General features: G+C 46.1%; 1 protein-coding gene across 1 annotated transcript; it reads right to left on the bottom strand.

Moving 5' to 3' along the window:
* Nucleotides 1-4,551: 4,551 nt before the first annotated feature.
* Nucleotides 4,552-22,236, bottom strand: tshz3a (teashirt zinc finger homeobox 3a). The gene is made up of 2 exons (XM_035157702.2): nucleotides 21,730-22,236; nucleotides 4,552-8,805 (listed from the first exon to the last, which is right to left on the bottom strand). Exons 1-2 carry the CDS (start codon nucleotides 21,767-21,769, stop codon nucleotides 5,501-5,503), a joined length of 3,345 nt encoding a protein of 1,114 aa, XP_035013593.1. The 5' UTR covers nucleotides 21,770-22,236; the 3' UTR covers nucleotides 4,552-5,500.
* Nucleotides 22,237-23,241: the final 1,005 nt, after the last annotated feature.

Raw genomic sequence — 23,241 nt, 5'->3', positions numbered from 1 at the left:
CAGGGTTTTTATGAGTAAAGGTGTATTTTAACAGTGTGGTAGTTGCTTAGGTAAAAGATACATATTTCCACCACCTCTACTTAAAGACCTCATACTTACTTACGACTGCTTCTGTGCCTCACATGTCACTTTCTTACTAGCAGCTAATAAAACAGAGCTCTGCCGTTGTAGCACTATGTGTATTAAATCCAGGAGTTGAGATTAAAATGCACTCATAAATGTCATTTGTGTCTTATAAGAAATGGATCTGGACGATAATGAGCCTTAGACAAACAGAAGGGGAGTCAAATGGATTTTGATTCCTCTCCAAATCATTCAGTAGCTTCCCACTAATGTAACTTGATCAGAGCACTCTCAAACCGGAGCTGTGTGAAATGACAGTTGAGATTAATTTTGTCAGCCTTGTAATCGCGCCTTATTGATGTGTTTCCTGTGAAATGGCACATTGGAAAGAGCAGCTTCAGCCACGGGGCAATGTGTTTCATATAGTAGTCATGGATGGACATTTGATGTTGACCCCCGGATCGCACACCTTCCTACCGTCGGGCAGGCACGCACACGCGCTCACAGGTAATGCTCCATTATGCTGATTTATTGAAGGTTAATTTAATCACTCTTGTAATACCTGACCAGAGGGTGTTCTTACCCGTGAAAAACCCAAGTCGCGGGGAAAAAAAAGGAGAAAAACATGACAACAAATCAAAAAGTGATTTCATGAAGGTGGCACTAGAGACAGGCCAATCCATCAGGAGGGCAGCAGAGTGTGGACGTGTTGCCACGCGTGGTGCCAGGCGAGGTGCCAGGCGGTCCAAGGCACATCCTCCATGCCAGCGCCCTGAGGCTGTGTCCTCGTCACAAGGACAGAGAGGTCGTTAGGACCAACTGCACTAAATCACACACCTCCTCCCACCCACTGTCATGGCCGACAAAGCAGGTTGGTGCAGAAATACCGGGAGAGCGACCACTGGTCAAATCCACTGGTTTGTACCAAGTAGCATACATCACATCCTTTTATTCCAATTGATACCGTGATATATGATGTTGTTATGACACTTCCCCTGCTTTTGAGAGCACCCCGATGTCAAAATGGCTTTACACAGAGTGAATGATTCCTCCTAAATGCATTTTAGAGTTTTGCACAAATACATTTTCAGAGCTAAGTAAACAATGCAGGCCATTATCGAGATGTATTGTTTATGCATTTTGTGCTGTGTGGCTGAGCAAGTGCGTGAGAGAGCAGCAAAGGGAGAGAAAGAGCGAGAGAGAGAGACAGAAAGACAAAGAAGGAGAGCGAGAGAGAGAGAGGGAGAGAGAGAGGGAGGCAGCCTCCTTCTCCGGGAGACATCAGCTCCGTGTACGGCACCGGCAGATTTTCCATTCTGTCAGCATTTTTCTTTACGTGCCGAACAGATAGCTAAAGGTACCACTTAATGTGATGGGAGACAGGATCTAATGGATTGATACACAGGTTTTGACATGCTATTTGAGCATGGAGCTCGCTATAATTGGTCATGTCATTGTGCATTAAACTAACGATATATAGAGTAGTGCCCTGAGACGAGTATCTTTAGCAAATCTGTCAGATATCACACCAAAACGCCTCTGACAGCTATCTCAGGAGGCAGCAGAACGCCGCAACACAGCAGCAGGAAAACCTGCACCCACTAGAGGAGGCAACATTTGGAAATCAGACCTCCTTTAAAGTCACTCTCACTCTGTCTCTTTGTGTCTCTGTGTCTCCGTCTCTTTCCCACTTCCCCTCTGCTAGTCTTTGCATTCATTTGTTTGTGCCATCTACATAAATTCTGCAGATATTTAAATGTGCCGTTTCCTTTCCGGCACAAAAGGACAGCCACCTTCATGTTGGTGTGCCGTAGATGTGCGTGACTCCTCCCATACATTAGACAGGGGTCAGAGGTCCGAGGTGAAGCTAACTTCACCTCTACCCATGACTCCTGCACTGCTGTCAGAGGATATCATTTCACCGTGTGTATGGAAGCTGCAGCACTCACATCGTCTTCCATCTTGGCACACAAGGACCGCAGGAGCCGCAGAGCTTATTTGTAGCCTGTGACACGGGTTGTTTGTGAAATTATAACGTCAGGTCACCAACATTTGATTTGTTGTTCCTTTTTAATAGCGGTTAACCCATTTTATTCTCTTAACCTGTTGATATTTTTAAGACTTCCTCTGATTAACGCGAAGCATTAAAACACAAGAGAGAGCCGGCTCCTATAAATCTCGCTGAACTCACAATTTATGGTGTTTTCGGAGCTGCACACTTGTGACACGGCAGCTTGTATCAGTTTACACAACTGTACAAGCACACCAAGACAGGAGCGGGATCTATCAATGTGCTCTAAAGACATCTGCCACTATTTGTGCAGCCATTTTCTTTTCCTAAAGACATAACCTCTCCTCCTCAGCTGTCTGTCTGTCGGCGCTGTCACCCACTCTCGTGTGATTGGTCTGATGGGCTTGATGCTCATCACTCTGTCAGGCTCTGCTCGCCTTTCATTAGTCTGGGCCCCTCCATCCACCACACTCACACAAATCACATTGACATCCAAACTCCTCAGATCCACAGAGCAATTTAACTGATATTCATTAGAGGGATGACAAGAGCTGATGGGAGATCTGTGGAGTGGAGGAGTGGGGGGACTCATTCTCCTCCCATCCTATCCCTGTCCTGTCCGCCTCTTTTCTTCCCCCTTCACTGCTGACTTTGTTTTAGGAGCATTGAGGCGCATCGGCGTCTATAACTACGCAGCCCTCAAGGATAGTCGAGACAAAAGAACAATGGATAACACATCTAATCTCCTCTTTATTATCGCGGAAAAAAATACAATCGAGAGGAGTTTTGTGTTTTTCCTGCTAAATAACGGGCTACAGCAAATCCACGGCTTCCATCATGCTCGGCAGTAGCAGCCACTATAATGCGCATCCAAGCAAGAGTCCAATCATTTAGCCCTCTCCCTCCAGCCCCTCATTAACCCCTAAAGTGTCAACTATCTCATTAACGCCCCCAACCATCCTCACCCCGAGTCCATCACCAGGCCTAAAGCATTCATCAACACGTACAGTGCTCTGGATAAAAAAACAAAAAAAACTGATCATGCCTGCGAGATAATTTTATATCTGCATAGACTCCGTAAGCTCGGAACACCAAGATACAAGATATTCAATAAGGCAGCTGAGCCTTTTTCATTCGCATTATCAATGGCTACCGCTCTGAATCCCATCTTTCAATTATCATCCTTTGTTAAGGGCTTTATTCTGCTTGTCAGATGTGAGTCATCACTGGGTTCTCCCACAACGTTACACCAATGTATCCTAAACGTTGGAGGGCCGGGAGCAAGTCTGAGGCGGTAATGAGTTTGTGTGAGAAGACGGGGTCAGGACACAGTGTGTGTGTGTTAATTAATCTGTTCCCGGGTGGGAGGAACTGAAGCGAGATGATGAGATTTAAGAGAGTAAATGGGTGTGCTGCACTCGAGCTGTCCTCTGTTGAGTGAGCGAGCAGGGTTAGAGGCTGGGCAAATGGCCGTCACCATAGTAACCAGATAACTTCCCCCGGCCCCAAGTCACTCAGTCAGTCAGTCATGACAAGCCAAGCCTGGGAACATCAAACACAAAGAACACGGTGTCCCCGGGCATCTTCTAATAAGACAAAGGTAGATGGTAGAAAATCTGTGCAACTAATGTGTGTGTGTGTGTATGTGTGTGTGACTTTATCATGCATACAGAACATCATAAAAACTTTCTCATTACATGGCACCGAGCCTGAATTGTGACGACTCTGATAGCATCAACACCTGCCAGTAATATTGTTAGATCCAAAAGCCTGCTTTGAGGGAATAGCACCTGTCTGTGCATTCTGCACCACTGTCAGCTTGTCTCAGTGCGCGTATATACGAACCGCTTTATTTTTTCCAAGGGACAGTCTTGGAGTCCAGGTGTGTGCCAGATCTGCTGTCTGTGCCCAGGGCTCCTGATGGCATCCAAGCCCCCGTGGTAATCAGCCCACTCTGCCTGCTGTTGCAGCCCGCCTGCCTCCTCCTCCTCCTCCAGTGGCTCGTTTCAGAAACATCTGGTGGTTTACATGCAGCACACACCACCTGCCAGACGCCTCGCAGGCAGTGGCACCGCTCGCACCTCTCAGGTCCGCCCCACAACAATGCAACGACACAGAAATCACCGGGAATATCGAGACAAATCGCGTTCGGTGAAGACAACTGCGGATACGAATGCAGAGGTTTTTTTAAGTTCTGCAGATGTGGGCTTTAAGCGATCTGTCAGATGATTTGTAAATGTTTAGTCATTACAATGTGGGACAACAACTGGGAGGGGCATGTTTTTTGTTTCCCCATAAGCCCGGTGAGAAATTAGATTACAGTTTGGAAACTACATTTTGGACAATACTGGGATAAGTCAGTTATCTATCCTCATTAAAAGACCGATTCGAAACAGCACTCGATGAAATATTGCTTTTTAAACATGCACCTTGATCTACACATTCCTCCCATTGGCAAATATGAAAGAAAACAAATGTTTTATGCAGCAGTTAATTCAATTTAATCATAGAAGCACAAGGCATTAACATATTTGTATTGTTTTTTTTTTTTATCAAATAACATTTATAAAACTATTGTGCAAAACAATGTCCTTTTAATCTTCTTCAAAGGCTCTGCACCAGTGGATAGTCATAGTCCTCTTAAATTAGGAAATATAACAAGTATGCATAATTTAAACAGCAAGTTGTAAGCTTATACACTTTATGTACATTTTTACAGAGACCTGGATTTTAAGTGCCCCTTAATCAATGATAAAGAACAAGGCAACTTTTACAATCAGCAAGGAAATCAATAGGCTGTACAGAGAAAACGATAAAACAAGCAAGGGTACTTTTGCTGTTTGGCAGGTTCTTTTTTTAAATTGTTTTTTTTTTTTCTTTTTAAAAGGAGCTTTCCCAGGCATTTGGCTGTTTTAAGGTGTTTGGAAAATGACCAGAGGGCATTTAAAATCTGGACAGGACAGGACAGGACTGTACAAACATAACAGTAGAACTTGTTGAACATGCAGTCTACCAGCAAATCAAAAACCAAACTCACAAAAAATACAAAATAAATACAATAGTTAATACATTTCAAGTTATTAGCTGACCTTCTAAGTCAAGAGATTCACCAGGATTATGACTCGGTCCTCTGTTGTCTCATGTTACCCAGAGGTGAACATGGAGTGACGGGGAGACAACAAAGCTGATGACATGTTGGGCTGAATATCTTTGACCTGTAGTGTATATTTTGATGTGAAATGAATGTCTTTTGAAACGGAGGAATCAGAAATGTCTCTGGGCCAAATAGATGTAAACACTTTGTGCTGACATTTTAACAGTAGTTCATGGCAACTTTGTGCATTACCACACTTTTCAAATATTCTCTGTATTTCTTTTAAACAATAATTCTACATGCTCTCCGGTATGTCTACTGCTGAGAGTAATTTAGTGTTTCTCTAGTTCGCACACATATAGCATATGGTCCTCTGGAGACTTCCCATGGCTCTTGCTGAGGTGAAGCTTGATGGCGTGCTTAGTGGCAAATTTACGGACACAGAGCTGGCAGCGGAACACTGACCCATTACCGCCGCAGTCATCTTGTGATTGTGGGGAAAGGAAGGACTCCAGGGGCACTAGTTTCTCAGTGAGACAGTGGGAGTCTCTGACAGTCTGTTTGTGGGACAGCTTGCCCAGGTCCTTGATTCTGAAGCCCATGTGGGCCTCCAGGTGACACACGTAAGCTGCTGGGGTTCGGATCTGTGAGGCACAGTCGCTACAGAAGAATATGGGCTGACCGGATTCCAGGTTCTTCAGAAACTTGGTTCTGCCCGTCCTCCTAAGCTGGTACTTGACGTTGGCCAGCCAGTGGCTGATGGTGGTCATAGAGAGACCTGTGAAACGTGATACGTGCATTCGCTCCTGTGGGCTGAGGTCGTTAATGATAAACTTGCCCTCTGATGTCTGCCTCAGGCTGGAGGCAAACTGGGCCTGCAGTAGGAGGAGGTGCTGGGGGTTCCAGTTGGAGTGACGGCCTTTACGCTTGTGCCCATGCAGGGATGCTTCATCGTCGTCATGAGTAGATCCCACAACCTCAGCTTTATCTGTGACCCGGGTCCGCGAGGGAGGCTTTGGGACGTGGTGGGACTGTGTCAGGTTCCTCAACATGTCTGAGATGTCCGACAATGCATTTTCATGAAGAGGGCTGCTGGATGTGTAGGGGGAGACCACTGTGAGCTTTGCAGGAGAAACAAAAGAGGAAGGAGAAATGGAGGAGGCTGTGGATGAGGGAGTTAGGGGGGCTGCGCCTACAGAGCCACCTCTTTCACTGCTCCCTTTCGTGAGGTCCATAGGCTGGTCATCACTGGGCTGGCAAAAACTATTATCAACTACACTTTCCAGCTTTTTGATCTGTGATGGGGGAGCAGCCACAGCAGCCCTCTCAGCCATGCTCTGGCTGAGCCTGGAGAGCAGGCTCAGGGGATCTTGGTTTGGCAAGGAGGGCTTGGCTGCTTTCCCCAAATGAATGTTCATTACTGACTGAAGAGCACTTAGAGGGTTGACAAAGGGCTGCTCTGGAGGAGTATGGCCAGTAATAATGGCCGTACTGCATCTCAGTGTGGAGGCGAGCGGGGACTTGACTGTTGTCTCCCGCTTGGGTTCTGTTGCCGGGGATGCTCTGTCGCTATGGCTTCCCCTGTCGCTATTGGCTGGGGTGACAGCCCTCCATTCCCGAGGTGAGTCGGCCTCTCCTCCCTTATGTGATTCACCAGCATCACTACTACACGGGGAGAGGTGGTTCTCCTTCTTTGGGGACAACTGCTTTACCCTTTGCTCTACTTTTGCAACTTTCTCAGTGACTTTTTTGACTAATTCCTCCATTGCCTGGAAGTTGTTGCTGGGGAAAGGGGAGGACTGACTAAGTGGTGGGGAAATGAGGGGTTGGTTCTTGGATAATGCTCCATCCCCTCCGTTGAACAAGAATTTAATCGGGGAATTCTTATCCATGATGCCCTGATGGAGCTTGAGGGCACTGGGGAACTGGTAGGCAGCATGGATGCTAGGGTAGCCCCCCCAGCTTGGATTCCCACTCTGGGCCTTGTTGATGGCTGATGCCACAGTGTTTTCAAGTGATTTGAGAATATCGAAGCCCCCTTTGGGGCTCTCCTTCAGGTCCTCTTCAGTCAGATAGTTATACTTTGAGATGTCGTATTTTTCCTCCTTCTCAGCATCTTCCTCCTTCCCAACGGAAACAGCAACTAGCTTTTCATTTCCAACAGCCTCTTCCTTAGTGCACTCCTCCTCGACCTCCTCCTTCTTGATCTCTTTGAGGGGAGGGGAGGTGGCAGGGGGAGTTGTAGTTTGAAGAGGAGGGGGAGAGAAGGTGGAGGGGGCCAGTGGGACAGACTGGAACGTCTGCTCGGTAGGTGTGGCCACCTTCCCAGGGTTGGGGGAGGTGGCCTCAGGAAGTGTTTTGATTCTCTTTCCCAAAGAGCTGGTCATCCTCAGAAAGTGTCCTGTCACCATCATGTGGGTTCTCAGCTCTTGCAGTGTATTATAGGAACTCCCACACTCCATACACTTAAGGATTTGGAACTTGTTAGATTCAAACTGCCAAGCATAGCTAGCACCATTCTGGTGGCCGTAGCGGTTATTAGGGGTAGTGTAGGGGCTGGAGGAGGCCTTATGTGAGGGGTCACTCGAGTCTGCCTGTGAGTGCTTAGCTTTGGGGGTTCCTTCTCTAGAACGTGGTAAGGCAGTGAGGTCCAACCCCACATGTCCCCGTTTCTTAGAAGACATCATTTTGGCTGCCACAGGGGCTAAGGGCTCCTTCAGAGGCACTTTCTGGTAGTGTTTGGTCTTGATCATGTGGACACTGAGGTCCTGGAGGGATTCAAAGGAGTGACCACAGTACATGCACTTCAAAACCTTCTGGGCATCCTCCTTCCCCTCCATCTCCAGCAGGGACCGCTTACGTGGTTTAGACCAGCGCTTTGCACCGCTGCCTGCCCTGTCGTGGTTGTCGTCGCGGTAGTGTCCTGTGTCATTCATGTGTACTGTCAGCTCCACCAGGGTGTCATAGGCAGCACTACACCCCTTACAGCGGAATTTACTGGCCCCAGTGAAGATTGAGCCAAAAAGCTTTGGGTTTTGCCTGTGGAGCTGGACTGTGCTAAAGAGGCTGGGCTCAGAATGAGCATGGTGCCGGCTCTGGGGAGGATGCTGTTGTAGTGTCTTTGCCACTGCAGACTGGTGCCAGTCATAGTTACCACTGCTGCAGCTACTGCTGCTACTAGTGCTATTGCTGCGAGTTGGCTTCTCTGTAGTAGCCGTTGACTGCGCCTGTGGCTGTGTGGAATTTAAGTTCAGCGGTGACCACAAGGGGCTGGTCAGGAAGCTGGAGTAAATAGCCTTCATTTGTTCTAAGGTGTCGATGCCTATGGGAGGTGTCTTAGTGCCACCATTCAGAGGTGCTGTGACCAAAGCGCCCTCAGCTTTTCCGGAGGGGCTCTCAAAGTCTGAGAGCCGGTCACTGGTCTCACTGACATGTGACTCACTGTCCATGTCTTGTCCCGAGAGCTCTGCAACCCCTACTGATTGCTGGTCAGATGCCTGGTCCTTGGCAGGCCCCACGCTTTGCTCCACAAACTCATCTTTCATGGGAAGTTCATCCGGAGGGACAGAGGGCAGGTCATCTGCTTCTGCCTCCTCATCCTCTACAGTCTGCTCTGTCAGCTCCTCGGGAGAATAGGCTGCAAGGAGAATGAAAACAAAGAGAGAAAGAAAGAGATGAGTTAAATTGCAGGGAGTGAAAACGCCACGTTAGAATAACTGGAGAAAAAGTTTCCCTGCTATGTGTGCCCGAGGACTCCCAGGGATAAATGAGCCATCTGTGTGGGAGCCTTTAAAGCTGAGCTGAGAAATTACAGTCATCCCATTTCACCTCATCAACCGTTGAGGTGTTATTTTCCTCTAGGCGAGCCTGTATTTATATACTACCCCAGCCACACGGAACTTATGCCTCCCCTCTTTTCACTCCTTCTATTGGAGGAAAACAAAAAAGAAATATCTTGGCAAAAACATAATGCGCCATTTTATTTATCTCAGGGCGCAACAGCTTGAAATGAAAACTAAATCTGAAATTAATGAAGCCCAATCTCACTGTGGCATTCTCCTCTGGGGTAATAAATGAGTTGGATCAACCTCCATCTGTCAGTTAATATGTCTGACGCCTCTTCATCTGCCTCTTCTCTGATTACACACACACACACACACACACACACACACACACACACACACACACACACACACACACACACACACACACACACACACACACACACACACACACACACACACACACACACACACACACACACACACACACACACACACACACACACCTTGAAGGATTTCAGGGGAAAAGACGTCAGAACTTTGTTGTGAAATTTTGACGCGTTAAACGGACGTCCAACAGTGTGATCTGGACTGAGGCGAGAAGGTAGAAGATCGTCAAGACTACATTATTAAAAGCAAGCCTCCACATTCCGAGCAGGTGATAAATGTAATAAAAACACAATACAAAGAAATCTCACATATCATCAAACGAAAAAAGAAATGAAGTAAATGAAAGCAGACTGAGGGAAAAGGGGGATAAAGAGGACGAGATGAAAGTGAAGATTGTCAACATGATCGCAATGAGCAACCTATCACTTTTTATGCTGGCGCGGTTTACACAGAGAGAAATGATAAGTGTGTAAGTGGTCATGTGTCTGTATATACGCGCACCACACAAACACGCATACACACAAACTCCTCTGTCTCGTGTGGTTGCGAACCGACCCACCTAACGCTAACTCACCCCCGTCTTCCGCAGTGTCACCATGCCCCCCCACCCCTCCCTCATTTCCTGTCCAACTCACTCACCAAACCGCCAAACTTACGGAAAAACCAACAATCCCAAAAAACAGTGGACGGCCTGTGGACAGGTCTGAGGCCATTTGGACATTATCGTAAACTAAGACAAACGCCACAGAAAGAAGCTGCAGGTATATACACGCTTTAATGGTTCAGGCACTCGCACAATTGGGCCTGTGCATGTGGACACACACAAATACACACATGCTGTGACTAAATCCTTCATTCCCCCCGTCAACACACACAAACACACGCACACACACATCCAGGCTAAACAAAAATGTCATAGCTGAAATAACTCTCATTTCCAGTGCTAACAGCCAATCTCTAGGCAGCCATGTGGCTGGCGCTGGTCTGATTTGGGCCCTGGGGGCACAGTCAGCAGGCAGCCCCACTGAGAGGCCAGCCTAATGGAGACCTGGCAGGTGCGGCCCACTCTTCGTCCTCCCGGAGATTTGGTTTGTCACTGGGTATCCATTACCTGCCATTCTCCGCTGATAGGGCCCGACAGCCCTGATCAAAAGATGTCGTCGGGCCCCAGTCCGCTTGGCAGTCAGTGGCATGTCGTTTGTAAAAAGGGCCAAGCAGGGTGTAAATAAAATGACATGATCACTTCCCCGGCCCCTCATGTTCTGGACACAATTATGATAATGTGGACGTGCAGCGGGAGGGAGGGGTTTGGGGGGGACGGCGAAGGGGGCGAGGAGGTAAATCGCTCGCGCTCAGGCAAACATGCAAGGGAGATATCTCACTCCTGCCAGAGCTCAAGCCACTGCCCACCAGCCTCTTTCCTTTTGCTTTACTTTCTCCTCCGCCTCTCCCCTGGAAGGTATATTCCTGTCAGATGCTCCTCATTTGAAGGAGGAAATCCAGCCAGGATGAGGTAGTTAATAGGTTTGTGTCCTGACTAGCTGGTCACAGTTGTCAGCTTGCATCAGGCGAGCCTGGCACACACTGCTTGACCAAGTTGTCAGGTCACCTCTCTCTTCCTGCACATGAAAACATTCCACATATTTCTTCACGTTGTCCAGATATTTCATCAAACTATTGCTATATCCAATTTCATGTCATGCTATCACATCTCTAACCCTTCCCTGGCCTCTCTCTTAGTAAATGTTTTACATTTCACATTAATACAGCTGCAGCCCTATAGGTTATTGTTCATTTGTCATTAAGCCCAGAGAGCACGGAAAAGGGGGGTGTCCGAAAGGACTAACTATAAAACCTACAGAGTCTAGCCGTGCTCCCAGGCAATTTAAAATGCAAAACAAAAACCATTATGTCTGAGCACTATCTGTTAATTTAATCCCCAATGACTGATAATCCATCACACAGGGCGACAACCACATCCAATTATTCTCCCTGGCTTGACTGACAACAGAGGTGATTTATCAAGCTAATAAAAGGTGATGGGAGTATAGAGGCTCCCTTAGAATAAAAAAAAAGAAAAGAAGAGGATTATGAATACAACAATACTCTTGGATGCAGTCTTAACTAATATCTTGGCATATGGTATAGGGACAATGTGTGAGTTTTCCTGGTGTGTGTGTGTGTGATACAGAGAAACAGAGTGTGTGCGTGTGTGTGTGCTTGTAATGATAAAGTGAGCTGATGCCATGTGGGGAAAAGACAAGAATCATTAGGTTCCATGAATGATTCCGTTGGGGGGGTGGATAAGGAGGGTAGGAGGTGCACATTTGCACAATCAACATCTCAGTCACGGCTCGCGCAGAGATAGCGAAGAACACGTTCACGAAAACACACAGGCTGCAGAAAACATGGGGCTCGCATGCAATAGATATACACCTCAAATACACACACACGCACCCACGCACACACACACACAAACAAACAAACACGCTCTTACATACGCACAAATGCAGGCGATGAAGAAAGACAGTGACATCTTGGCTTCCTGGAGGCATTCCTGCGGAGTATCATATTCATAAACATAAGGGCCGCAGACGAGGAGGGAGAGATCATCTGATAGAAATACTGCAGTGCTACTCTGACGATCAGGAACAACAGACAGGGCAGGGACAGGGGGTGATTAAGCAGGAAGGTGCTGTGGCTGCCTGGGAAACAGAGCCTTTCACTGTCTCTCTGTCCCATGAGTTATTTCTCCTCAAGTGCTGCTGAAAGCGCTGTCTGTTTTTGATGTGTTTTAAATAGGCCTCATATGCAAGAGTGATAACATGTAGACCGGAAAAAAAGGGAAAACCTCAATCATGCGTTTCTTAAGTAGAAATCTATGCAGTTCTTGGAAGCATGTAACAACTCAAACAAGCACATTATTTCATCCTATTTTATGTATCTTTTAATTAATTAACAAAAGCATCAAACTACTAACTTTATGTTTTTATTAAATAAGCCTCTTGATGACCGGAGATCATGTTCCTGACTGGAGATCACACCCCGCGGCCGTGGGGTAAACAGGATGCGTCACATAAACTCTACCTGTGCCTGACCCTCATACTCACATGATTGCTCGGTCGCTGAAAAAAAACCCGACTGTAGAACCTCGCCACAGGCGTCGTGATTTAAAAGAGAGTCCATTGTGAGGTCATTATGCATGAGTACAATATCTTTTTTATGTTAAAGAGGCACTGCATGGACGTCAGATGTCTCTATACTGCAGAACGATAATGTTTCCTTTTTTTCTGAAATTATTGTGCAAATAAGATGTTTAAATTCACTATGTTACTGAACCAAATAAATTGTAGAAATTCCATTTAACTTTATAATGCAGATATAAAAGATAAGCATCAGAATTATTTCAAGGATTTGCTTGTTTTTTAAAACCTTGAGCGGCCGGTCTCCTCCTGCCTGAGACCCCCAGCAGGATCCTTCTGTGCTAACTGTTCCAAAATCACAACTTGTCATTAAACCGACCGTGCTCTTGCCGTTCAGGCCTTTCAGCTGTGGAACTCCGAGCCTGGAGATCTCAGGCAAACAAACTAAGTATCTTCTTTTAAGATTTTTATTGTACGGCCTATTGTAGTTTATTGGTGTGGTTGAAACTATTTATAGTTTTTTATCTTGTTGCATCTCATGTTCTGGATTTTATTACTCACATCATCTGCTTTAAATTAAATCACATATTATTATTATTATTATTATTATAAGAAAGGATGCTAAATTCAGATCCTAAGAGAAGAAGCAATGTTTACTTTGCTTTCATAACTTGGCAAACCTCAATCTTTAAAACTTTATTGCTGCATAGCAAACTGTTCCATGCACAAAGAGACTGCAGGGATCCAGGGAGGGGAGAGGAAATAGTCTTCATGGGTGGTCCCTCGCAGTTTACAGTAAAGATTACAGGAAAGGTTTTTGGCGTTGGTTAAAGACAACAACAGAAAACTAACAACTAAAAACAAGAAACCACTGAAGATCATTGTGTTGTCATGGGTTAAATGCACTTTGAAGCCGAGCGTGATCACGGGACATAAAAAAAAGTGATACACGTTGAGCTGGAATTCTTAAATCTAAATAAAGTTTAGTGTTTTATAATGCAGTCGAAGAGCAGAGGAAAGGGGTCAGACGTTGTTGCCAAGACCTTTGATCACATGCTGGCTGAGATATAGTCGGTCGGTGGTGCAGGTCGTCTCAGAGAGAGGAGAGAGTTAAAATGTGTCACAACATTACAAGAGTTTCTTGACATGTGTACAGTATTTTAACTGGACCTTGACGCCCTTAAACCAACACGGCCCCTCAGCAGGGGGGCTCTCTACGACAGGAAACAGCTCCAGAACACTGCAGGACAGGAAGTCACCCCAGTCTCAAACAAAAAAAAAAAAAAAAGGAAAAAGACAACTACAAACTGCAGACTTCCACCCACTCTCTCGAGTTTCCCAGCAGCCTAAAACTCTTTAAATAGATCGGAATAATTTAGTCCAAAAACAGCCCCATTCTGTCAAAACAGCCGGAGATCAGTAACATACCTAAAATGCCTTTCTGTTGTACACGTTTGTCAAAGTAACACACTCAATCAAACTTAGTCCTCTGCCTCCTTTCTCTTTGATCCTTACACGCCGCCTCCAAGTCCCACGAGAAAATATGTAACAGGTGATCCGTGGCCATCGGAAAAAATTAACAAGTCCTGACATAAGTCCCCCAGATATGACCAGAGACGGCCATCGAGCGCCGCTCACACTGTGGCTTTTTTTTACGCATAGCTCCGCCACTGCATTATTCTCAAACAAGCTATCATGTTACAAGGGGCCGTGGATGTCTTTGTCGGTTTTTTATTTGTGTGTGTTCTCTACCCCCTGATGGCATTGTGAATACATTGTGTCCGCCGATTGTAGTGCAGGATGTGTGATATGGGAGATGGGAAAAACAGGGAGATCATTCTGGCCCCAGGCAAAGCTCAGGGCTGAACCATGTCAATGCACATAGTGAGAGGAGAGCGAGTCAGGCCGAGAGACAATAGGGAAGTGGGGGCTGAGAGAAAGAGAGAGAGAGAAAGGGAAGAGAAAAAGAATAGATTCAACCCTCGGACGATTGTTGTGTTATGACTGGACCTCGGAGCTGTCAGCTGCACATTCAGACCTTCAAGACCTGAACGCTCATTTTGTTTCTCTGACATGAAACAAACACATAAAAGGCCCCGTTACTGACGCTAACACACAATTCATTACCGAGCGATCCGATATTTTTTCTGCAGCCATAATAAGCGATAAACAAAAACGTAAACAAACCAAAATACCCCCCGACCCAAACAGGTGCAGATCCAAGGGCAGTAACAGGGAGGTGCTGTGGGAAGACGCTGTTCCAGTGCGACGTGCGCATCCATCTAGTCTGGTTTTCATCCGATATATGCACTCAGTCAAACTTCCTTCAACCTACTTCTCTGCTCCTGCGTTCCACCGCACTTTTTTATACGCCTTCCCTGAGCAGTCCTCGAGCCTCAGAGCCCCATGAAGCAGGACTGAGCCGTATATTTCCCTGTTCCTCGCACTGTTACAGCCGTATAAAACAAGGCTGATAAAAGGTCATCAGGTTGTGTGAATGGGTTTGGCCGAGGGTGAGGCTTGAGGGTATTCTACGTTAACTAGGTGGGTTTCATACCAGAGGCTTTAAAATATAATATTCATATCCAGCAAAAAAATACGTACATACATAAATTGTTACTACATAAAAAAATACTTGATACTACAAAAACACATAGCAAATGTTAAGATGAACGAGTATTCGCTGGAAAGACGTCACGTGAGAAGCAAGGATCCATATTCACGTACGTCATCACAAGAAAAGCAAAGCAGATGGAGGATCACTGTTTTTACTTTAGTGATTATTATAACTCCTCACACGTTGACTAAATTATAGGAATTTTGGCATTATTGATTGTAAATCAAACAGAGGTCAAAATTATCTTGCAAATACAATATTTACCATACATCTGGAAACACTGAACCGGGTTCAATATTAGGACTAATGTATTTGTGGCCTTTAAAAATTATTGGAGATATTAATTTCAGATTAAGAACTATTTCAATTGCCAGTATTTTTAGCCTAACAAATACCAAGAGATTTTACACAACATGTAAATTTTAACCAAATAATCTAAACTCATTTATTTGTGATGTTCCTGAAATGTGTGTTACATTTGTCTGCACAGAGTAAAGTCTGCATGCAACCAAACTACAGGAAGTAGATACCAGGGCCACTTGAAATATAGCAATTTAATTAAATGCTATATTTCTTTTCACCTCCAGAAATAAAAAACTTTAAATAAACCTGTTTAAACTCGGTCTGATCTGCTCATGTTTTCTTTGTTCCGTTAAAAATCCAAATGACTCAGTTAGAAGATGATGTCACGTCAGGGCGTCCACACGTCTGACTTTCTGTTGTTGTTTCGTTCTCACCTCTCTTAATAGCATGATTGATAAATTATGTCCAAAAAACAATGAAACTGTGAAGGTTAAAATATAAATATATGGTCAAAGATTAAGGTTTAAATAAAAGTGACTGTATCTAGACTTCAGGGCAGATCTGAAATCAGGCCTCATGTAGGTCTGAAGTAGTTTGGGTTGGAGCTAAAGGTCTAAAACCAGGATTAAATCTGCAGTTTGTGGCTGAGACTAAAACAGCGGCTGCGTTTCAAGTTGAATCTTAGGTTAATGGGGGAGGCGGAGGGGCTGTGGGGAATAAAGTCGGGGGCTTGGGACTGGGACAACCAAACCCCTTCTCACAACGCACAGCTGCTGCCATGATCGCCTAGCAACGAGGAGGTGATGGACATAGTCTGAAGATGGATGGCCAACATAAATCACGGTAGTGTGTAGGAGGAGGAGGAGGAGGAGGAGGACAAGGAGGAGGAGGTAGGGAGACGGAGAGAGGGAACACGAAACAAAAAAAACAACAAAAAACAGATTTTTTTCCACTTTTCTCTGTAGCAGCAGCCGAGCTGGCCTTGCCTTGACCTCCCACTGTATTCTTTTCAGGATTTTTTGGGGATGATGCAGGACTGGGGGACACCTCTGGGCCAAGCAAAATGGAAACTTCTGCGTAATTATCTCTTATATTAAATCCAATGGATCGTTTTATAAAGGTATAATAGCAAATCAACGCCATTGAGTCTTCTGTGTGCCCTTCAGTTTCTCGGGTGTTTTTCATGATTCCTCTAACTTTTTAGAAGACGATAATAATGACAGACTATACCTTTCATAAAGCAACCCTCCAGGCAAGGCAATCTGGGTAGTGTAGTTGCGGGATAAACATCCCTGGGCTATCTGATTATGGCCTACTGCTGCGGCACTGGTGTCTTGTAACACTCAGTGAGAGCGCTCAGCCATCCATCACGCAGTGAGTGTCTGTCTAAGGCTTTCCACCCTGCTTCTTCTCGTCCTGGCTCTCCAGTTACAGCCATACACGGCCGGCCTAAATAATATTCTCCATGATAAATGGCACTATAAGCCTGGTATCCATCATTAATCTGATTTTTAAAGAAGCATCCATCTTGGAGAGAGCCTGTTAGGGCCACGGGAGAGCAGAGAAGCCCGGGTTCATTTAAAGGCCAGGCTGCTGAATGAGTGATACCTGTCAGCCGTGCTCATCAGGGAGCAGCACATACACACAACGACACACACATTAAACATTGACGCCATATGGCCACACATGCGCACACGGATACCCACACACCTCTACAGTGCCTCTGTGCGTGTCCGCTGTGCATATGTTATGAGCACACAACACTAACACACTTGTCGGACCTGTATACTCACAAAGCATATTTCTCCCCTTCCTCCTGACACCGAGAGACGTGTCAGGGAAGAACATTCTGTCACTCATCAAAACACAACTCAGAGTAACTCAATCCTCCCTGTCATCTCCAAAAAATCTCCCCTCCCAAACACATCTCCTCAAGGGTTTCGGGAAAACTCACTCTTCCCTGGAAAAACTCTCGTTCACACACACACGCACACGCACACAAACGACAAGTCTCTTTTCCTAGATCTCCATTCCTCTGTCTCTCTCCACTGACTCCGCACCTCATTCTCCATTCCTCTCCCTCTCTTTGTCTCTCTCCATCCACTCTCTGTCTTGTTTTCCCCTCGTTCACTCTCTCTTTCTCTTCCTCCCTCTGCCCCCTATCCACCTCCCCTCTCTGTGTGTCTGGTAAAGCCTGTTTGATAAATGACACACGTCACCGTGTCAGAAGCGAAGGGTGGGTCAGTGATAAATGACTCTGTTGAAAAGGAAATCGGCTCTCTGGCATGGCCGGGCTATTCTCCTCCTGGATTGGGTTTCAGGACCCCTGAAGACCAGAGCGGCTCAGTTTCCCCGAAAAGAGCACACATCCCACCAGGCTCCGACGCTCTCCACCTCTGGGAGGGGTGGGAGCCTGAGAGAGGGTGGGTGGGAGGTGGGTATGGAGGGATCCAGCCTGTCCCAATTGTCGCCACAGTGCAGCTGCATCTATCACAACAGCGGTGGGACTATTTTTACAAAGCCTGCGACTCAGTGCCAGACAGCAGTCCCGGCTGAAAACCTCGCCTGAAAGCACACTGAGAGCTGAAAGGGAAGAGTGGATGGCTAACGGTTTTCTATTTGTGACACTACTACAGCACTTACTCTCCTCTTTCTCTCCCGGAGTCCAACCCTATGGCTTGACATCTGCCAAGTGTGTGTTAAAAAGGAGAGAAGGCCCATTCCACCGCCCCCGCTCCTCTCCTCGTCCCCACCACCATCGCCTCCTCCTCTTCCTCCCCCTCTGCCCTCTTTCTCTCCTCTCTTAACTCCCTCTCTTTCACTCACTTGCTGGCAGGGTGGCACTGTTATCATTACACAGGCAGGATTTATGGAGTCAGGGCCTATGGCAAAAACAAAAAGGCATCTGTCAATACCTGTGGGAAACACTCTGTCAGCCGCCCTCCTCCTCCTTTCACTGGTGCTCACAGCCTCATTAGGTATGCACTTATCAGACACATAGATCACAGACGTGACTCAACCTCACCGGAATCCAGCCACAGGACTTTCATTAGCAACAGGGCCTGCGAGGCCAAAACATTCACCGCGCTCACACCTGCAAACAACGCCAGAGGAGGCTTGTTGTTGTTCAAGCTCGCTGACACTGTCAGTCCGTGTGTCGGTCGCACAATTACGTCCCAGCTCGCGCTCCCCTGCTGCTTTCGTAAGGGCATGCTTTTCACACATCAACAACAGGAAGGCAGACGGATAAAAAAACAACTTACTCCATTTCACATGTGCAAATGTGTCTGTCATATGTGCTTGTATTTCTAACTCAGGTGTTTCTGCATTGGCATAATGTGCTGTAAAGATAACGTGCACAATACAAAGGAGGGGAAGAGGAAACTGGTCGATGTTAAAGGCCTAAAGGGTTACGAAAATTATGGCCTGACCTCAGCGGGTGGTCTGCAGTTACAATTCCTTTCATCACTATCACAGGCCAAACCTACCAAGTCTGAGAGAGCATTCCTGTTGATCTGAGTGTGCGCACACAAACACACACACACAAACACACACACACACAGACATGAGTGATGGCTGCCAGTCTGGCAGCCTTAATCCTGACCCTGCAGTAAGAAGAGACTGTTGCTGTGGAGCACGTCTACACCAGGATGCCCCCACCCACCCACCCCTCCGCTTTGGTGTCGGGCTCTCTCCTGTAAACTCACACATACACACAAATGATCAGTGTGCAGTTTACGACAGACGAACCGGTGGCTCAGAAACATGCACCACTCTAATAACTGTGACTGTAAATACAATCCTCTGCAGACAGGTTAGACATTCCAGTCAAATAGACGTTCCTCGGCCCACTTGCTGTAAAGCCGATGTGGACTACCTGGTAAGTCGGCCGAGTATCTCAGCTTTCGGCCCCCGCCTCAGCAGCTTTGGGCCGCGGGCTCGCAGCAAAGGAAGGACGCCTGTATTTCCACAGCTGAGAGATAATGTTTCTCATGTTTGCTCGGCTGTTTACGTGGCCAGCCGCCCTCGGTTGTTAAGAGCACTCAGACCTGACCCAGGTACGCAGGCCCATTTGTCACCTGCAGCGGAAAATTGAGTTACAGCACAACCAAAGGCGAGCGGCTCTGTGTAATATCAAGTTGATTACATCAAAGTGGTGGCAAACCTCATTGGGCCGGGCACCCCGAGCTTGTCATCTCCAATCACAGGGCCTGTCAGGACTCCATCAGCCTCACGGCTAATTGGACCAACGCTAATGAAGCAGGCAAAACAAGTTTTCTACTGTGGAGAGAGAAACCCTCTCCGACAGAGGAAGGGAAGAGAGAGAGGGAGAAGCTGAGAGTGTGTGAGAGACAATGAGAAAGCAAGGCAGTGTGTGTGTGTGTGTGTGTATGGAGGAGGAGGAGGGGGGGGTAGATTTTTCATGCAAGTCTCAAGGTTGCAGTGGGCTGACTCTCCCCCTAAGTCCCTAATCAAGGCCCATCATCTGTCATCCTTTTCTTTGCTCTCTCTATCACCATGCTCTGTGCTGCAATCAATTCATCATCACCCTTTGTGTGCCACTGAACAGTTGACAACTTTATAACTTGCAGCTGCACGGGCTGACTGACAGGGGTGGAAGGGGAGCATGAAAAAAAATGAAGAAATGAATAGATGAATGAATGAACAAAGACGTGAGGATTCTGGGAGAAGAAGAAAAAATTGTTTTCTACAAACACAAAACTATCTACATTACAGCCCTTTATTCCCTTTCGTCAACAGGGAAAACAGCAGTGTGGCAGGGAGGAGAGGGTGGAGATGAAGAAGAAAGAAAAAAAAACATCCTTCTCACTGATCTGAAATCAGAAAGCTTTCAGTCATTCTTTATGTGCTCCCCGCGGCCACTCTGAGCCAGTGAGCATGTACATTAGGCTGGGGCATTTTGATGAAATAAAAGCCCAGGCCAGCTTATGGCTAAACAGAATGGGAGCACTCACTCAGCCTGTCTCTGATTGACCATTAAAGCCATTGATGAATGGGCCTGTCAGGGGAGAGACAATTAAATCAAACATGAAACAAAGCCGTTGTGACGGCCCGGCCTGACAGAGCAAACCCATTCCTCCCCTCCATTACATAGCACACGGCTCCTTTTACAACCCCTAACCTACTCCTCCCGCCTCCTCTACCCACTGCCTGTGTGTGTGTGTGTGTGTGTGTGTGTGTTCAAAGTGAACAAGTGAGCATGTGTACATGGGAGTGTGATGTTCTCTGCTGAGAGTGTGTGTGTGTGTGTGCGTGCGTCTGTTTGTGTGTGTGTGTGTGAGTGAGTGATGTCTCACTGTTAAACCACTTTGTCCCCCCCCTTCTTTCACTTTTTCATGAGTCACTTGACCATAACAGTGAAAGAAAGGAAGAGAGAGAGAGAGAGAGAGAGGGTGAGTGAGTGAGTGAGTGTGTGTGAGAGAGAGAGAGGGAGAGAGAGAGGATGAGTGTGTGTGTGTGAGAGTAAAAAGTACACAGGGCCTTTCAAAGTGGTTTAAACGTGACGTCAGGGGCCTGCAGCACATGGTGGGAAGTGATTTTCTGATGCAAATCGGGAAGGATCAGATCAAAGCCGCATGACAGCCAATCAATCAACCGTCAAATCAGACATGGCAACTGTCGATTATGGCTCCTTCCAGCCCACGAAACTCCATTGTGCGCCCTCAAATTGTTTATCTTATCCCAAGACAAGAGAAAAAAGCTCCCGAGGTAGAGCTTTTTTTTTTTGTGTCTTCTTCTTCCACTCGCTTGTGCAAAAGAAGTTATGCGCTCGGATCAAATGCGTACAAAGCCCCCTCATGTCATGCCCCCCTCCCTCGGTGGCACGCCTCGGGCACTGCTCACCATCCAGGAAACAACGATTTTTTTTTTTTATTTCCACAGGGTTCATTTTAAAAAAAACGTGACAATGTGACCGCATCGCTAGAAACTATCAAGGGATTCGAGTTGGAAACAAAAGGGGAAGCGAAAGTTTCCAGCGGACAACTCGTCCCGACGGGACCAGCTCTGCGCAGCGTGGGGGTTTAGCGAAAAACGCAAGATTGTTGTGTACAAACTACATCCGCTTTAAAAAAAAAAAAAAAGAAAAAAAGAAAAAGCAAAGCTAGGGAAGGTAACAGTTCCTACGAGAAGAGAAACCACGCGTGACAAAGCGCATCGTTACAAAACACAAAGTGGAAACGGAAATGCAGTGCGCGTAAAGTGAGCTTTACAAAACAAAAGGTAACATCCGCAGCGTAATGTGACAGAAAGCGTAATGTGCGTTTTTTTTTTTTTTTACGCACATTACGGTCGGACACACGTACCTGCTGCGCGCTGGGGCGCCTCTTGTTTCCTCCGTGGCATTTTTGATCTGACAGGATTTCCGTGAAACTCTTCTTCTTCTTCTTCTGTTGTTGTTGTTTTTTTGTGTCTTTCTTCTTCTGCTTTGATAAAACCTCCTCACTGTATCCGGGAAGATCCACCTCTAAAAAAAAAAAAAAAAGATTCACGCCTTCGTGTAGTAGACTGCACAACATCGGGGAGTCCGATGGGAAGGAAAACTAAAAACCATCGTCACGGAATCGCAGCGGACGAAAAAAGTCAGCGGAGAAAATATATACACACACGCGGAGGAGGTGAGGACGAATGGGTTTGAAACGTGTGTGTGGGGGTTTTGTTTGTTTTTGCTGGTTGTGGTTGGCGATGTGGATGCGAGCGGGTGATAGCCAGCGTCCACCTCGGCTGCCTGGTCTGGCAACAGGCAAAGTTGAGGGATAAGAGAGACGATCGCGTCACTCACAGCAGGAGAATGGGCAAACCCACCGCTCCGTTAACTCTTTACTTCTCAGGCACAGGGAGGAAGGGAGGGAGGAAGGGAGGGAGGGAGGGAGAGAGGGAGAGGGGCGGACACCACACAGCGAGTGTCCTCCTACCTCTGCGCCCCGTGTGAATCACTGCGCACGGCCACCGAGCCGATCATTACGCACAGGAGGACGATCATCACCGGCCACAAAACCCACAGACTAGTCTGAGTAACAGTCCAAACATGTCAGCACATGTGTGTCATTTGTTTTTCAACCCTCACTCCATTTGTCACGTTTTTACCTCTAATCTGTCGTGGGCACATTTCTATTTACCTGATTATTACCACTGGGGCTGATACGTTTGTTCCAGGCTATGTAAAACAGTCTCACAAAGCTTCTATTCAGGTTCATGATAGCAATAATTATATTTCACTTGTTTTCTGCATTGAAATTCACTGAAATTACAACATGGAATAGTATTTATTACAAATAATTTTGTTACTAATATTATGTTGCAAATTCATACAGTTTCTCATAAGACAGTAGTTTGTAATTTATTGAGTAGATTAGCTTTTTATTGTCATTGTTTAAACAAGGTCCCTGAAGAAGTGTGCAACATAAATAACAGCCAAACAATACATATATACAACAATGTACATTAACGCAGATTCAAGGCACATTAAACGCTGCAAAGACAAAAATGTGCGCAGAACAGTACACGTATTTTTACTTCTATATTATGAGATCAGAATGTATTGCACTTTATGTCATTGTACCAAGTACAACTCTGTGCGTTTTAGCATCTAACCTACATAATAATATCATTTAGAGAGTAATCTTCAAAACAATAGTTTAAATACAGATGGAAGTACATAAATAACACAGGTAATACTATGTTAAAAAAAATATGCTAAACAAATGTACAGAATAAAAAGTAAACAAATGAGTTATACAAAAAAGATGTATACAAAATAAAGTAAACAATGTGTAAAATGTACAGTGTGTAGATACTCCATAATATATAATTTAAGT

The sequence above is a fragment of the Hippoglossus stenolepis genome, chromosome 5 (genome assembly GCF_022539355.2).
Source record: "Hippoglossus stenolepis isolate QCI-W04-F060 chromosome 5, HSTE1.2, whole genome shotgun sequence".
Taxonomy (NCBI): Eukaryota; Metazoa; Chordata; class Actinopteri; order Pleuronectiformes; family Pleuronectidae; genus Hippoglossus; species Hippoglossus stenolepis.
This window is presented reverse-complemented; position numbering and strand designations above follow the sequence as displayed.

Excerpts from the sequence above, each read along its gene's own strand:
- tshz3a (XM_035157702.2), bottom strand. The coding sequence starts at position 21,769 with ATGCCACGGAGGAAACAAGAGGCGCCCCAGCGCGCAGCAG. Across the intron at positions 8,806-21,729 it reads GGCGCCCCAGCGCGCAGCAG|CCTATTCTCCCGAGGAGCTG; the intron begins GTACGTGTGTCC and ends TTCTCCTTGCAG.